We start from the raw sequence: 18,685 nt of genomic DNA, 5'->3' as shown, positions 1-18,685 counted from the left end.
GCAAGTAGCCGGCATATGTTTGAAGACATTAGTCAATGTGACCAAATCCCTTAATCGAGTTCTTTTTCTTTTAAATCATCATTGTGTAAAGCTGTGATCTGTGTTCTCCTATATAGTGTATACTGAGCACCACAGTTAATGAATAAAGCAGTATACAGTTCTTCCTACGATAGGTACCACCAAGAGTCTGTGATGCTGCCCAAGACCCTTTTCTGGAGACTTTGAAGTAGAGACACAGAGTGTGTTTTTTGGGAGGTGGCAGGAACCCCACAGAGACACAGGGAGAGCATCCAAATTCCACATAGGCATTGGCTAGAGGTCAGGATTGAATTTTAAGCCTTGTGCAGTGGAAGCTTGCCTCATTCTTGACTCTGAATGTTGACTTCACCACACCATACTCTGCAACATGCATACCATTTTGCTCCGTTTCTCTGTTTCTGTATATTTCTTAGTTTTTGAGAATAGTTCAGAGCACCATAGCATGTACGAAAATAAAGAATTTGGTGCCTTACTTAACACGTGCTAGTACGCACTTGAAATAAAGTGGTACTAAACTGTGAAAGCATGTTTAATAAATGTTTTTGTTATATACCTTTATTTGTCTTTCAAAATTAAATGAGTGAGAATTGTATTTTTTAAACTTCCTGTTATTTTCTTTGTATTCATTCAGGCTTACTGAAGGAAGACGGTGAAGATACATGGTAGCTGCCATCTTTAGTGATCTAAGACCTTAAATGTAAAGATTTGTAGAAGTTTCCAAGAAGTAAGGAAAAGTAGTAAATCTTACACTAAGATATGTGCAAGTCACAAAGAAGTAAAAAAACAAAAAACAAAAAAGTAATATAGTTAATTTTGTCAGGTTAGATTAAAATATTGCATTGGAAACACTTGTGCTGATAGGAGATTAATATTTTACTACATATGTTCATGTTCTAATTTGCTAACCCATTTCTTTATTTTTATGTTTTTGTTTTAAATTTGTAGGAGAGATTGTGCTGTTCAATGTCTTCTATGAGTTGTTTACTGTCTGCACATCAGTTGTAGCTGAAGATAAAACAGGTAACCACATTTGCAATTTAGTTAGATTTATTCATTTGAGGTACAAATTGTTTGATAGTGTCTTAATATAATTTATGTGGTTGGAGTGTCTTTTACATGGTGCTACCTTTAGCAGAGGTCATTTGACTTGCATTGCTGTTCCAACTTCCACAGTGAGTGGGATCTTCTGATATTAGTAGATAGGGGAAGATATTCAGCATTCAGATTACAAACCTCTGCTTTCATTCGTGGTAACTTCTTTTAATCCAGTACCGTTTAACCAGAGTCTGGCAGAAAACAGCATGGTTGATTAAAACGTGAAATTCACCATCTTTTCCCTCTGGATTCAGCCTATGGGTTATCGGATCCAACTTGGATTTGAGACCATGGGTTATCGGATCCAACTTGGATTTGAGACCAGCCATATTTCAAACAGTTCAGCCTGCCAAGCTCTACCCCCTATACCCATAATCCCTCACTCAGTCAAGATCACATCAGATCTTGTTGGCCACCATTCCTGGGTAGCAGCTTGGTCATTTGGTTCACCGGAGTGTATCCTTTATTGGATATTTTTGAGTGTGATTTAGCCTGTTTTTATCCTCTACCCTTGTTTTCTTGTGTATTTCTAATTGTGGTTTAGTTTTTTTTCTTGTAGAAGGTAGTGTAGTTTTAGGGTAGGCATTAATCTTGTTAGCGTTTCTTTTTTTCCACCCAGTGTGCTTTTCTAGTGGGGTTAGTGTTTGCTGTGATGTTTATCGTGTTACACTGCTGCAGTCATTACACTTGGGTTATCCTGCCATCAGGCGGTTCCCCAGTTGGCCTGAGTTCCAAAGTCTTGGTCCGGCGTCTGTTGCTGTCGCCTCCTCCCTGACGTCAGTGCGACAGGGGTATATAATATGCAGCCGACGCCATCTTCAGTTTTTCTTGCTGCGCGGTGCCTGAAGCAAAAGCAGTTCGCAAGTGCCGGTCGGCCGTCTCCTGAGATTTACATTCCGAATCCAGAACCGAAGTCTTCTACAAAGCCAAGTACCCCATTGGGGAAACTTTTTCTTGCCTCAGACCAATGTCAGTAAAAGTTAATAACTGTATTTCTTGTGGGAAGCAAATACCTCATAAGGATTTCCATTCCTATTGTATCCCATGCCTAGGCCCAGACCACAACGTCACTGGTTGTCGGTTTTGTGCTAGGTTTAACAAGTGCACTATTCAACGTCTGTTTGATTTTGCCCGACATTATTTTGGTAGAAAATTCAATTATACCATGCCGTCGGAACTTCCGACGACTGGAATACACAAAAAGCGCAAAGACAAGGGTAGGTATCCGAGGCCCAAAACTGATGACAAAGCCACTTCTAGGCCAGTCGCCGGTTCTCTGGTTTCCAGCGAGGTGCCTTTGCAGCCCCTGACGACCGCTTCTGTAGAACCACAGGCAGCCTCTGACTCCCACGTGGAGATGGCTGGGCCTTCGGACGCACAAGTTATTCACCCTACCGAGACTAACCTTTCAGAGGGATCCGGAGTAGCTGAGCAACCCACAGCTTCAGAGAGTGCCTTCAGACCTACTCAGTTAAGCGTTAAACCCTCAGCTAAGTCTAAGCCTCCTTTAAAATCAAAGAAACAAATACAGTATTCTCCAGGACAGGCCTCCATGCCTAAGAAACAAATGCTAAATTGGCCGAAGACCTAATCACTCTGATCAGGGGGTCCCATCCCCCTCCTGATAAAAGGCCTAGACAGGATGCAGACTATGACTCATCTGACCAGGTGTCCATCTCTTCTGATTCATTCTCAGACCTAGGATACTCTTTACCCCTTTATGAGGATTCTGATGCTGAGGAATCAATTCCATCAGCCTCACCGCCTGAGGACTACTCCTTTGGGGAAACCCTACATACCATGAGGGAGCATTTCCACTGGGAAGGCCAGGATTACTCAGAATCCAAGAAAAGGCTCATGGACTTCCTTTTATTACCTCAACACAGACCCCTTGCTATTCTGCCAGTGTTAGATATTGTGAATGATGTGTATACTGTATCCAGCTTAAATCCTGATTCCTTACCTCCAGCCCCTGTTAAATCTGACAGATACTACAGAGTCCCTGACTCATATAAATTTCTGTATAAAAGCCCTGTAGCTGACCCTGAAACTATTTCTCAGGGACCCAAAGGAGTTAAGGCCTCATCAGCCAAGAATCCAGTTCCCTCTGACAGAGATTCCAGAGCATTAGACAGATGGGGAAAGAAAGTATATACGTCTGCAACTTTAGCAATGAGAGCCTTAAATTGCCAGTTTGACATGCTAAAATATCAGCAATTTTTACTGTCTCAGTTAAAACAAAAAATGCTTCCAGAATCAGATCCTCCTAATTTTAAAGAAATGCAGGATTTATTGCATGCAGCAATAAACAATGAACAAGTGGGAAAGCATACTTTGCAATGTGGTTTTGATTCTCTAGAGGCCTCCTGCAGAGCAGCAGTTAACAGGCTCTGTCATTAGAAGACATGCTTGGTTAAAAGAACATACGTTACCAGATCATGTTAAAGCAAAATTATTGGATGTGTTATTTGGAGTTGAGGCAGAAGAGCTATTAAAGAAAATGGAGGATAAGGCAAAATCTATGCAGATGGTGAAGGATTTCTTACAGGTTCAGCCTCCTAGATTTAGCAGAAACTGGCCAGCTAAGAATTGGTCCTTTCCAATTACAGACAGACCGACCTCAAAGGGGAAGATACAGACGCCCAAGAGGTAGAGGTCAAACACAAGGTCCTTACAGGCCTCGACAATGGGTTGCATCAGGCCAGAAAGAAGGGGGAGACAGGCCCCAACCATATAAAAAGCAGCTCCAATGACTTCCAACTACAGCTGCCAAACAAATCCCTCTTGGCAGCCCCCTTGGGAGGAAAACTGGCACTCTTCTACCACAATTGGCAAATGATCACCAAAGACAAATGGGTTCTCAACATTGTATTTCAAGGTTACAGGTTCCACTTTCACACTCTGCCAAGGTTAAAAGGAATGCCAAATTTGCCACCAAATCAATGGGCAGAGGCTCAAAAACAAATTACAGCACTCATGGATATGAGAGCTATTCAGAAGGTACCATCACAGGAGTAAGGACAAGGATTTTACTCGAGACTCTTTCTGGTACCCAGAAAGGACAAACCCTGGAGGTCCATTCTGGATCTTTCTTCTCTAAACACTTACCTGGATGTTCCGAAATTCAAAATGTTGACACTACAGCAGCTTCTTCCCATGCTGGGCAAGAAAGCTTGGCTCGTAACTTTGGACCTCAAGGAGGCATACCTGCTTGTCCCTATCAGACAAAACTGCAGAAGATACCTCAGATTCATAGCTGGTCCAATGCACTACCAATTCTCTGCACTGCCCTTTGGATTATCTACTGCGCCCAGGGTCTTCACAAAGTGCCTGGCACCAGTAATTGCATTTTGCAGACAGAAAGGAATTCAAATTTATCCGTACCTGGACGACTGCCTGATTCAAGCAGAGAGCAAGGACATTCTTCTAAAGCATCTGGCGTTTGTAAAAAAGTTACTGTGGGGTACACAGTAAACGAAAAGACATCAAAACTAGTGTCCTCACAAGAGATTATATTCCTGGGTGCCAGCTTCAACACAACGGCCCAGATGGCTTATCTCACGCCAGACAAGCAAGGACAACTGACTCAATAGTTTCAGTTGATGGCAACAAAGACCCAACTCCCTGCAAGAAAAATTCTGCAGGCCTTGGGTTACATGGCATCCTGCATACTACTAATTCCATATGCCAGACTGCATAGGAGGAAACTTCAGTGGTACCTAAAGAATGTATGGTCTCAACACTGTCAAAGTTTGGAAATGGTTATACCACTAATACTGTGCCTTCAACAGGAGTTTCAATGGTGGGCTCAAGCTTGTCACCTCAACAAGGGACAGCCTTTTACACAACCCACAGCCAGGCAAACACTGACAACAGATGCATCGGATTACGCTTGGGGAGCACACATGGCAGGCAAATGTATTCACGGTACGTGGCCCGTAGAACAAAGGCATCTTCACATCAATCAAAAAGAGATGCTAGCTGTACAAAATGCCCTTATAGCTTTCAAGGACCTGCTGCATCCAGGACAACTACGGCTAAAGACAGACAACACCTCAGTTATGTGGTACATAAACAGGCAAGGGGGCACTCACTCCTACCCCCTATGCAGACAAGCCATGACCTGGTGGAACACGGCTATAAACCTTCAAGTTCATCTGCAAGCACAATTCCTGCCAGTAGAGAAAAAAACACTGTCAGACGACTTAAGCAGAAACATCATGGATCCCCACGAATGGGAATTGAATCCACAAATATTCAGAATGATAACACAGAAATGGTGGAGCCCAGACATAGATCTGTTTGCATCCCCAATAAACTGCCAGCTACAAAAATTCTGCATAAGGAGTTACCATCCACAAGCATTCAGTTGGGAGAACCTACAGGTATACGCTTTCCCACCACTACCTCTCCTGCCAAAGGTACTCATAAAAGCCAGGCAAGAAGAGCCAAAAATGATCCTGATTGCACCAGACTGGCCACACCAGCACTAGTATCCAATTTTAAGGAGCTTAGCACAAGAACCACCCTGGATTTTGCCTCAAATCCCACATCTGCTGACTCAGCACAACAATCAAATACTACACAGCCAGCTAAAGACCTTAAACCTAGCTGCATGGAAGATTCCTTAGTCAAGCAAGCAATGCCTCTCTCCAAAGCTGTTATGGATGTCATTCTGGAGGCCAGAAGGTCTAGTACCAGGAAAGCCTATTCGGATAAATGGAAGAGATTCTGTGCCTGGAACCAAGCTCACAGCCTTGACCCTCTTGTCCCAAACATTCCTCAGATACTACAATACTTAACTGAGATGCTGGACAAAGGCATCTCCTTCTCATTCATCAAGATCCACACCTCTGCCATCTCTGCTCACTACAACACGGATCCACCAATTTTCTCTAATCCTCTTAAAACAGTACCTCAGAGGGGCTAAAAACATAAGACCGCCCCGTAGAGCACCTGCTCCAACTTGGGACCTCAACTTTGTTTTGGAAAAACTAACTTTACCTCCTGTTGAGCCAGCTAACACAGCAGAATTAAAATATATCTCTTGGAAAACTGCTCTGCTCCTGGCAATAACATCAGCATGAAGAGTTTCAGAATTACAGACATTAATGGCAGTGTAACCTTTCCTCATTTTCCACCAGGACCGGGTGTCTTTAAGAACTAACCCTACATTTATGCCAAAGGTGGTATCCAGTGTGGCTCTAAACCAAACTATTCACCTGCCAACTTTTTATCCTAAACTGCAGAATCAAGGGGAGAGACTACTGCACTCTTTGGACATTCACAGGCAGTTACGCTTCTACTTGGACAAAACCAAAGCTTTCAGAAAATCTGAGCAATTATTGGTAGCATATGCTGCAGGAGCACAAGGAAAAGCCATTTCAAAACAGACTATTTCAAAATGGATAGGGCATTGTATATGGTTCTGCTACACATACCATGGAAAACCTGTACCTAGTAGCATTAGATCTCACTCCACCAGGGCAACAGCCACTTCAACTGCCTACCTCAGGGGAGTACCTACCAAGGATATTTTGGAAGCAGCAACTTGGAATTTTGTACATACCTTCACCAAGCATTACTATCTGCCTCTATACTCAAAATCCAGAGCTGGCTTTCGCCACTGCAGTGCTGCAGGGCCTTATAGCCACCCCTAATGCCGTATAGAACCAGCCACCCTACCTCAGATTTGGGATTCTACCCAAGTGTAATGACTGCAGCAGTGTAACACAATGAACATAGTACAGTTTTGTACCTACCATAAATGTAGATGTTCAAGTGTATACACTGCTGCAGTCCAGGTTACCCTCCCTCCTTCCCCTCTTACTGGCTGGTATGTACGTATGTCTCCTACCCTTACTGCCTATGGGGAGTATTTGCTGGTAGCTGTAAGTTGTCTTACTTTTCTTTTGTATGTTTTATTAGCAATTGGAATTGCCTGCCTATTTACAGGCACCTCACATCTGGGGCAAGAAAAACTGAAGAAAATGGCGTCAGCTGCATCTTATATACCCCTGTCGCACTGACGTCAGGGAGGAGGCGACAGCAACCGACGCCGGACCAAGACTTTGGAACTCAGGCCGACTGGGGAACCGCCTGACAGCAGGATAACCCAAGTATAATGACTGCAGCAGTGTATACACTCGAACATCTACATTTATGGTAGGTACAAAACTGTACTTTTTAGGTGTTAGGTTATTTCCTTTTTAGCCTTTGTTAGTGTAGTGGTTATTCATTAGGTTTGAGCTTTTTTCTGGATGGAGAAGGGTTTTAAAAAGTGTGTAGCTTGTCACAAGTTCCATTCACAGGATGCCCATGACAGGTTTCTATACTGCCTGTGGGGGCTACTCACCTCAAGCCATCTTAAACTATTTAAGAGGGTTTCAGCACTAGCACCATCAATGAGATAAGGGCCAAGTTTGTCCTGAAAGGACTATTGCTAGCTCGCCACTCATCTACTACTACTTCCAGCAAAAGGGAGAAGAGTGATAGGGTCCCAAGCAGGGCTCTAAGGACCCCAGACCTTTCAAGGGGGACCGAAAATGATAGTCCCTCTCTTCTTTTGACCCACTGGATCTGAATGAAGATCCCAAATCCCTTGGCTCCCTGGTGGTTTTGGCTCCAACACTTCATGTTCGATCTCCTTCTGTGCTGATTGCAGGTAAGGCTCTATCTCCTGCTGTTAATGTTCCTAGCCCTTTCTTGTCCGTGGGAGCACCCTCAAGTAGGACTTTCTTTTTCCCCTTCTCCTGTTTGACTCCACAAGAGTCCTCACCAGAGTTGTCAATTTCTCCACCCTGGATTCCAGCTTCTCCAGTTCAGATCTGGTCTTTGGAGCCATCATTTAGTAGGTGAATCTCCAAGCCATCATCAGTGGCTTTGTTGGCTTGGTCATCCCATTCAGGGAGATGTTTAATAACATCTGACTTGGAGCAGCTGATATATGATCCTTTTTACAGGCACAGCTGCAGTTATGACTGCTCCCCTCAGCTTCGGTCGTTGATCTGAGATGAAGGCTCCCTTATTTGTTTCCTCCTTCGGACCCTACAGTTCCAAGGTCATTGGACCTGGTTGCCTTTCCTCCCTTAGGTTTGTATCCATTGGCCTGGCTGATTTTGGCTTCTGCCTCTACCTTGGTTTCCTCGATTCTGGCCACATTAGAGCCAAGTGGATCTAAAAGCTGACACGTTGAGACTGGAGTTTTGGATTGTCCCTCCCACTCTGTGTCTCTGCTTTTGACAGTTTGGCTCTGGTTTCTGCATCAGGGCAGTTTGGAGCTGCTGCAGAATCCAGTGTTCCTAGGAATCTTTGTATCCTAAGTCCAAGGACTCTGGGTGGCCTGCTTCAGTTTTTGCACTTGACATCACAGAGAGGATGTTCTCCCGTCAGTTGACGAGTGGCCAGCTGTAACCAATATCAAGCCATGTTAGATGTCTGAACCTTTGGACATGCTTTAGTCTTCTCCAAGACAGCTCACCCTGGGTGGTCTCAGGTCTGCCCTTACTTTACAGGCCCCAGCATTTTCCACCCCCCTGCCCCCTGGATTCTCCAGGGTGAGAAGTTTCAGGCAGGAGTCATTGCAAGAGAAAGGACCTGGAATCTCCTGAAGAGTCCTTCACCGAAGATACTGACTTCAAGGGAAGTGAAGAGTCCCCTAAATCCCCCATGCAAGGACTGCCAAAGCCCCATCTCTAGAGGAAGGCCTTCAAGGTGGGCCCATCCACGTCCTCGGTGGTACCCCTCTGGTCACCCTTATTGACCTGGTATCCTGGAGGGCATGGAAGGAGCCTTATGTGGTGGAACCAATCCCTAAGAAAGTGGACAGGATTCTTGTCCCTCCCAAAGACTGATGGCCCTGGAGTTAGTGTACTGCCCTTGATGGAGTTGTGGTGGTGATGGCCACTAAGAAGAACGTCTCAGAAGAGAGGTCCTCAGTTCATCCTCTGACTAGGGAATCTGTGGCATTGGACCAGTTGAAGAAGTGCTTCTACTCCTCAGCCAAGTTTGCACTGAGGACATTGGACTGTCTCATTGACCAGGCTTCAGTTTGACATTGTGTTGAAAGTGTCAAGGGTATTTAAGACATGGCAAACTCCAGAGTTTCAGAAGATTTTGGAGACTAATATGTCCTCCTTAGAGTCTGATGCTAATGTGTCCATGTGTCTGCTCTGTAATGCTGCTGATGGCACGTCACAAGTCACTGGTGTCAACATTGCCATGCTTGGTTGAGATTGTGTAATTTTGCCAACTTCAAGATGTCCTTTATTAATGCCCCCTTTGACAGCACTTCACTTTTTAGGCTTGATGTTAAGGACACTTTGACCATGCGTGAGTAGAATGGGAAAATGCTGTCTTGCCATTGGAGTACATGTTGTTACCCATCAAAGAAACCAGAAGGGAGGGGAAGACCTTTTTTTTTTTTTTTTTTTTTTTTTTTTTTTTTTAAGAAAAGCAAGAAGCTGCTTCTGAAAGTTCCACCCAGGATAGGGGGGTAACCACAAAGGGCACTGCCCCTGTGGCAGGCGTGGTCCACAGGACCAAGTCTTTCATGGAGGCTTCTCCAGGAGGTCCTTTCAGTGACCTTTTGTTGTTGCCTCACTGTCTGGCTCTGGAGACAAGTCAGGGGTTCTTTGGCTGTCCACACAGAAGCTTGGTAGGCCATCACCTGGGATGTATGGATGTTAAGGGTCATATTCAGAGGCTGTACACTTCCATTTTGGCATAATGGTTAAGGTGTTAGTCTTACGGATACAAGGTACAGGGTTTGATTCTTACCTTTGGAAGGAAATTGGCTAGGCTTAAAATGGCCTGCAAGGGCAGCTAGCCTATTACTAACCTGTGTCCCATGTCACAGTTTTTTGAAAATTCCAAATTTAAACCAAAAACCATCTCCCAGATGTGCCACCCCCTCAGAGAAGGGATGCAGCCTTTGAAATTCAGAAGTTGTTAGTAAATTGAGTCATCCAACAGGTCCCACCAGACCAGTGCAGCTCTGGGTTTTTTTCAGGGTCCTTTTTGGTTACAAAGAACAACAAAGACCTCAGACTAATTCTGGATTTAAGCTAGTTGAATTGTTTTGTAAAATAGACCAAGTTTCAGATGCTCTTGGTGCAGTCCATTCTGCTTTTCTGGAGGAAGGATGACTGGATGTACTCGATCCCTTGGTCCCCATTGTGCTGACAAATGTATGTTGAGATCAGATCAGATGATGGTTGGAGTCTGCCTTGGTGTCCACCAGGAGTTTGTTCTTCTCCCTCTGGGCACAGTCACAATGGATGTCTCTTTTCTGGGGTGGGCTGGGGCATTTGGAATGGGGGACTGTCTAGGGGACCTGGTCTACTTCCAAGGCCAATCTCCATGTCAGTGTCATCAAGATAAGAGCAGTCCTGCTTGCATTGCAAGCCTTTCAGGAAGTCTTTCCTATGGTGTGATTTCAGTTCAGGCTGACATGAATGTTGTTTGGTGTCAGAACCAACGGGGGAACCCATTCTTATCCTGTTTCCTTAGAGGCCATGAGAGTTTGGCAATGGGTGATTTTGTCTATCTGATTTCTGGATGCAAAGCACATCCCGGAGACATTCAACATATTGGCAGACAGTTTGAGCAGGAACATTCTCTTTCTGCACAAGTGGTCAGTTGCCACTCAGATTTTTTGATGCAGGGGCACTCCATGTTCTGATCTGTTTACATCCCCATCAAACACCAAGTGCATCTGCTTGTGTGCCTTAATTTCTCCTCAGGAACAGTCACACGGGACACTGTTCTGTATGCTTGGCCTCCAGGTTTTGTGTATGCCTATCTCCGTACCTGCTAATAAAAACATTTCTTCAGAAGGCAGCCCGCTGCATAGCAACTGTAATCCTCATTGCCCTTTTGGCCCTATTAGGTGCGGTTTCCTTTTCTTTGGCCTCTTTTGAAGTATGTTCCTTTGGTCCTGGATCCCATTCTGGATCTGATTTCTCATCTGGCAGGTCTGGATCCACCTGCTTCTGTGGACCTAAAGTTCCTGACATGAAAAACAGTTCTTCTGGCCATCATCTCAATCAGGAGGGTTTCTGAGTTGAGGGCCCTCTTTGCAGTGGAATGTTTCCGTATCTTCCACAGGGATAGGGTGTCTCTCAGAACCAATTCATCCTTTATGCATAAAGTGGTCATTGACACTTTGAATCATATCATCCATCTCCCTACCTTCTTCAGCAATCCACAAAATAAAGGGGAGAGAATTGGATGTGCACAGATAGCTACATTTCTATCTGGACAAGACAAAAGCTTTGAGAAAGACTGATCAGCTTTTCATTACAGTTGCCTCTGGCAACGAAGGCAAGCCTGCCTCTAAGCAAATTTCCAAATGGATTTCCCACTGCATTTGCTTTCATTATTGCTCACACTATAAAGTGCCACCAGTAGGAATAAAATCTCATTCCACCAGGGCACCTGCTACATTCACTGCCTTTCAAAAGGGTGTCCCCACCAAGGACATCTTGGAGGCTGCCACCTGGTCTTCAGTGCATACCTTCACCAAGCACCACAATCTGGTATCCTTCTTCAGGTCTAGAGTAGTCTTTACCACTGCTGGCTGCAGGGCATTCTGTCTTCCCCTTAGACACCTTCCTCCCTCCTTTCAGCTGTGGGAGTCTTCCCAGTAGTCAGGAATGCAGTAGTGAAACACGAAGAACATAGTGCAATTGTGTACATTTATCATAAATGTAGATGTTCATGTGTATTCACTGTTGCAGTCTTTCCCTCCTGCCAACCCCCTCAGCCTACCATGTAGGTTGATTCTGTTTTGCTACTCAGCTAAGGGACGCCCCTCCTTGGCTCCCTTCCTATGTCAGGTTCTCCTTTGGATACCTCCTATCTGCTTAGAGTTCTTCCTAGCTGAGTGCAAGAAAACACTGGTATGAGACAAGCTGGCTACCTTTATACACGAACTTACCGACATTGGTCAGGGTGTCTGCCGGCTTGGGAGCCGGAAAGAAATTTCTCTGGTAGTCGGGCCGGCCAGTGGCTTTCTTGACAGGAAATCCCAATAGTCATGACTGCAACAATGAATACATTAGAACGTCTACATTTATGGTAAGTGTACACAACTGTACTTTATGGTAAATATATAATTTTCTTTACCTACTTTGAGTTCATTGCTGATATGTAAAAATAAATATAATATAAAGGAAACACTGGAGAGAAATCAAGAGAGACATAAATACTGTTATGATTGAAAGTGCATGAGACTACCAAGTCTACAAGTCGTTGGCAGAGTACGACTACATAAACCATGAGAAATTTTGTATTTGGAAGTGGAAATCGTAAACAGCCAAACCAAAATCCTGCATTGCTCACTGTGGGATGGAAAGCTGGATACAAGAAATAGCACACATTTGTGCAAGGTAGATGCTTCTAAGTCCATGGAAAATGAGCAGTCAGTAGTGTCATAATTAGTACTGTCACATGAAATTAGAGAACCATGACACACAAGCTGCAGAGAGAGAGGCTGTTGGTCATGTCTCCAAGTAGAGCAGTCAAAACATTCCATGTAAATGAATATCAGCAGAGAAACAGTCCTAGTATGTATTGCAAATATGAATGGCCATCAGAGATACCATACAAACAGATGAACAGCTTGGGAGTTGCTGATAGTACTGAAAAGTTGCTGATATGAAAATGTATTGCTGCACAAAAATTGTTTGGTTTAATATTAAGAGCCCATGCCATGCCTAGTATAGTTAAAATCCTTTTAATGTTGTGTTTGAACATATTTGTTTTTCTTTTTTTAATGTATTTGAACACATTAATAGTAATATATGCAATGTATAACTATAAATATTAATGCTTGTCATAGAGAATTTGGATGCCATGGTACAATTTCCTTCTGTAGAGTTTATTATGAATACTCGTGTTGTGGAGGCCTGCGAGCTCATCTGTAGTATGTTTTATTTACTGACTGTCCTGACAAACATCCAAGTACTATAGCAAATAAGTGTGTGCATTTATTACTTTTCATTGTTGTGAGGATGTGTTTATGTAATTCAGAAGAAAATATTCATATTACAGGATTTCAAGTACGAGAATTTGTCATTATCCACACTATTTTTCATTGCTTATTTAAAATAATCTCTCAAATGTTCTGCAAATAACTTTTCCTAAGTTGCCTCAAGGCATTGTGACTTGAGTAGGTCAAATTTAATTGTGGAGTGAGGATCCTGTCCTGTATGGGAGGGGTTACCCCCCTCCCACACACACACACACACACACACACACACACACACACACACACACACACACACACACACACACACACACTTTTCTTTATGTAAGAATTTGGCAAAAAGGATTTGCTGATGTATTTTTATTTCTGCATTGATGTTGATAATCTACACTAGAGCCATCAATTTATTTTCACTGTCAGACAAAAAAAGAATAACTTTATACCTCTAGCGTGGTTTTCAGGTATGTAACAGGTTTAATTTTTTTGTACTCCAGATAAAATAGCTTTAATATTTAGCAACTGCCAGCTTAGCCTCAGTATTTTCATAGCTGGCTGTAGACACCAGCAAATCCTGTGGTTACTGGGGGCCCCCTGCTCCTGGGGGCTCTCAACCACAGGAGGTTATCATGTCTTGATATTTTTTAATTTGTCTGGCCAGTGTGGTAACCATTTGAAATGAGTGAGTTCTGAAATACAGAGAATAAGTGGCCAAAAGAACAGACTAGCATATACCAAGTCTGAGATGCATTTTCATGGAATATTATGTTTTATCCTAGCTATGGTGATCTTGGAGTTGGTGTCCATATGTTTAGGGATGTGGGGTGTTTGGGGGGGGGGGGCATCCCTGCAAAAAGAAGTTTAAAGGAGAAAAGCAATTTTCGAGATTCACTGTTATCCTGTGTTTTCAAGGTTTTCTTTTTTTTTTTCAGTTTGTTGGCACTTTGCATTTTGAGTTCCAACATTTCAATAGGGAGTCATCAAACCAACAAAAGCTAGTACAGCAATCTTGTATATTTAATAAACCAGGTACAGAAGCTGCTACTGGTTGGGAAAAATGAAGAGAAAAAAGTGTACATTTCCTGATTATGTCCTTTAACCTGAACGGGGCTGTGATATGACCCTGTTAGGATAAAGCTGATAATGAGCATGACCGAGATAAGCACTTGAGATCAGCAGCCCAGAGTGACTAATCTCAATGCCTTGGATTTTAAGAAGAGGTAATGCTTCCAATTTTAAGGGATGCTTTTCTCATTCAAGGAGTCTGGCAGAAACCAGATAATGTAACTTAACTTCTTTCTGAAGAATTTTGCACAGTGCCAAAAATAATGGCAGAATAAAGGCTCAGAATCAGGAACATGTTTTAAGTATTACTCTAATTCCCTTAAAAAGGTTAGTAGAATAACACCTTTTGTATTAACATGGATTTTTTGGACAAAAAAGTATAAAACTGTCTGGGTTTATTTGGCAGTCTATAATCCTGAATTATTTAACAGCAAATCAAGGACAGAGCTAAATTATAAGGAAAAATCAGGGAAGGGCAGTGACAGGTATGCATTACTCTTCAGTGAAGTAAATAAACATGACTTCCCCTGCTTCTGTTTGATGATTGCTTAAAAAAAAGTCACTGATCTGGTATGGCAGTACCAGTATTCCTCAGTGTATTGCAATTTGCTGAATTAAATACAAAACTAGTATTGCTATGGCACGTGTGTGTTTGTGTGTGTTTGTGTTTGTGTGTGTTTGTGTGTGTTTGTGTGTGTGTGTTTGTGTGTGTGTGTGTGTGTGTGTGTGTGTGTGTGTGTGTGTGTGTGTGTGTGTGTGTGTGTGTGTGTGTGTAATTATATTACAGTTTTTCATCTTCTGTGCATACACCCAATAATGTTGGGACACATGCATTATTCTTCTGGGTATCAGTAAAAAATGCAGCTAACAAGTAAATATGTTTCAAAAGTAAGGAGTTAAATATGTCACAGAATATTCAGACAATTAGATCTTCTAGGAGACTGGTGGTCCCCACTCCTCAGACTGTATAAATGGATACAGGGGGGACCCTTAATTATCCTTGACTGTATCAGGACCCCACAAAAGCTGTTGCTGATTGGGGGAAAAGGAAGAGAAAAAACATATTGATTTTCTGATTATGCTCTTTAACCTGAACAGGGATGAGACATGACCCTGTTAGGATAAATCAAGTAATGGCCTCTGCTCTCAACTGCACCTATAGTAATACCAGTCCTGCTCAGATGTGTGTGTATAGAAAGTTGCTGTAAGTTATGTGGGTTGGGAGCTGGGGATTGTGTTGTGATTACTTTAATTTTCATCACAGTCAAACTTTAGAGGTGTGCACAGGAGGTCATTATAGCTTGTGTTTTGGCTGGGGATAGTGTGGTCATTGTTTTTTAATTTTCTTGCATACCTCAGGGGTGTACAAAGAAGGTTACTGTTGCTTTTGTAGAGGCAGTGTGCCATCTAGGAGCAACAAAGTAGAATACATTAGTGTAATTATTATTTTTTCACTTTCCTCACAATCTCACATCGGGCACAATAAACAGGTGGCTGCCTTTTGGGGTTAAGGGTGAGGAAGCATAGTATGTGTATGTATATGTATGTCAGCAGAGACTTGAAATACATGACTGTTGTAATTTTAACCTCTGCTTTCATCCCAGTCTAAACACCAGAGAGATACGTAGGCATTGTTGTCTTTTTGGTGGTGGTGGGGGGTAAGGGAGTCGGGCAGTATTCCCAGATAGGACCTGTGTATCTTTGCAATTGTTTTGCTAGTTTATTGTGCGCTGCTCTTTTGTCAACTTTGAATATTAAGCCTTTGCCACAACTCACGTCTGCCTTGAAAGGAAAAAAATGACTAAAATTATTTTCTTATCTGTGATCTTTGTTTAGGCCTCCATTGGATTAAAAGGCTGGTAAATGCTCTAAAATGCATCCCAGAGCATCTGGAGCTCCTATGAATACTGGGGGCACCAGCATAATTGAGTTATTTCCTAAATTGCTATTATTGTGCTGCCTTGGTCAGGAAAAGTGTATTGACAGATGCAAGAAAAACTAAAGCTGAACAACATACTGAATTTCTTTCCTTAATCATAATTTCTGTTCATGCCATCATTGGATGAAAAGGTTGTGTTAATAGAACAAAATAATTTAAAGTGCACTTCAGAGCACATAGAAAGTTATGGCTTCATGAAAAAGGGTTGGGAGGGTGGCCTAATGGTTAAGGTGTTTGTCTTACAAACACAAGGTGCAAGGTTTGAGTCTCACAAGGGATAATTGGCTAGGCTTACAGTGGCTCGCAAGAGCAGTTAGCTTAGTACTGACATATGAACCTGAAGAGTAAGGTAAAATGTGAGAAGTGAATGAATTAATGTGTATGGTATGGGGAGTCCAAGATGGGAGAAAACCAAGGGGAATCGCTGGAGCATGTGTGTGTGTATGGGAGGGGTGTTGAAACAGTAGGCAATACCTAGGGTGTCATTTCATCCAAGTCCAGCCCTTTACATAGAGTTGCTGCAATGTATCATTGTTGCAGCTAAATGCCAGTAACTGTAAATCTCCCTTTGTTAAATTGGCCAACATAGTGTGGTACGCAGGCCTGTTATAATGCAAGAGGATTGTAGCTACAGGCCAGTCTGCATATGACTCCTAAAAGTATGCAGCCTGAACTAAAAGGTTGCTTAGGAGTGGTGGCAGTTGGTGGGTGATACTTAAGAGTGGAAGTGCCTAGGCGCCCCCAACTTGACATTTGCTGGGGGCCCCCAAAATGCTAATACCTGCCTTAAGTATTTTAACAAACATGCTTTGTACCTGTTACACATAATTGTTACAGTTGTAGCAAGCATCTTTAGTACCAATTGCATTACTTATTTTTCTGTCATTCAGAGATTTGCAACAGGTTTAACATTTCAAATGTTCAAGGACAAAACACAAAATGCTGCAAAACCCTTTCCAGAAGCTATTGATAACTTCAATATTATCCTTTCTCCTTGCCAGTTTGCAGATGTCTGATTCCCGTTTGATAAGGTCTGCTTGTTTCTCAGCTAGGCTGCACATTGATTAGTGCTGTTAGCCTGGAGTTACTCTAGAGGGAATTTGGGTATCATGAATTCCTTGTTCCAAAAGGTTGTCCAAAGATCTTGCCCTAACTGGTTTATTTTTATTTGATCACTAGTAATATGTATGCTGAATGCTTCCATCATCTCCAGAGATGTTCTTCGTGTTTCACTGTTGCAGTCATTACATTTAGGTAATCTGCTGGCAGGTTGCCCTCAGTTGGCCTGAATAAAAAAGTCTTGGGTCCTGCGTCGGTTTCTGTCTCCTCTTCCATGACGTCAGGTCATTAGGGGTATAAAACATGCAGCTGACACCATTTTAATCAGTCTTTCTTGCTGCGCGGTGCCTGAAGCAGAAGCAGTTCGCAAGTGCCGGTCGTCCGGCTCCTGAAATTTTTGTTTTCGAGTTTCAGAACCGAAGTCTTCAAACTAAACCTAAGTACCCCGTTGGGAAAACTTTTTCTTGCTCCTTACCGATGTCAGTAAAAGGTAATCATTGCATTACTTGTGGGAAGCAAATAACTCATAAGGATTTTCATTTATACTGTATTCCTTGCCTAGGCCCTGATCACAACGTGCCTTGCTGTCGGTTTTGTGCTAAATTTAACCAACGCACTATAAAGCGTCGGTATATTTTTGCTTCTAAATATTTTGGTTCAAGATTTAACTACCCTGAAATGTCGTCGGTTAGCAATCCGACTACCGGAGTTCACAAAAAACGCAAGGAAAAAGACAGAGACAGACCTTTGTGGTCCAAAACCGACGATGAAGCTTCTCCTAAGCCAGTCGCCAGTTCGCTGGTACTCAGTGAGGTACTTTCGCAGCCGCTGATACCCGCTGCTTTTGAGTCGCAGGCCTCTACCGAGACCCATTCGGAGTCTGGTATGCCGTGAGATTCGCAAAGTATTGAACCCGCGGATGTCTCTCCCTTGGATGGGTCCAGAGCCGCTGAGCAGGCACCGGCTTCTGAGGGTGATGTTCATCGTGCATACAGCTGCAGTCCTCACAGATGGGTTCTCCCGCCATCAGGCGGGTCCTCGGTTGGCCGAATTCCAAAGTCTAGGTCCGGCGTCGGTTGTCGTCGCTTCTTCCCTGACGTCAGTGCGACAGGGGTATAAAGGAACCAGCCGACGTCATTTTCTTCAGTCTTTCTTGCCACGCGGTGCCCGAAGCAGAAGCAGTTCGCAAGTGCCGGTCGGCCAGCTCCTGAGATTACGAAAATTTGGAAACCGAAGTCTTCTTAAAAGCTAAGTACCCTGTTGGGGAACCTTTTCTTGCCTCAGACCGATGTCAGACAAAGTTAATAATTGTATTTCTTGTGGGAAGCAAATACCGCATAAGGATTTCCATTCCCTCTGTATACCTTGTTTGGGCCCAGACCACGAGGTCTTGGCCTGCCGCTTTTGTGCTACATTCAACAAACTCACTATTAAGCGTCGGGTGGAGTTCGCCCAGCATTGTTTTGGAAAGCATTTAACTATACTATGTCGTCGGATACTCC

General features: G+C 43.2%; 1 protein-coding gene across 3 annotated transcripts in view; it reads left to right on the top strand.

Annotated features, from left to right (window-relative positions):
- ASAH1 (N-acylsphingosine amidohydrolase 1) overlaps nt 1–18,685 on the top strand; it is a 977,824-nt gene that overhangs the window by 496,015 nt on the left and 463,124 nt on the right. For all 3 annotated transcript variants that reach the window (XM_044062468.1, XM_044062470.1, XM_044062469.1), the window contains one exon: nt 985–1,059. In XM_044062468.1, the coding sequence (XP_043918403.1) occupies nt 985–1,059 (75 nt within the window). The remainder of the gene's footprint in view (nt 1–984; nt 1,060–18,685) is intronic.

The sequence above is a fragment of the Protopterus annectens genome, chromosome 2.part1 (genome assembly GCF_019279795.1).
Source record: "Protopterus annectens isolate FY-2018-M chromosome 2.part1, PAN1.0, whole genome shotgun sequence".
Classification (NCBI taxonomy): Eukaryota; Metazoa; Chordata; order Ceratodontiformes; family Protopteridae; genus Protopterus; species Protopterus annectens.
This window is presented reverse-complemented; position numbering and strand designations above follow the sequence as displayed.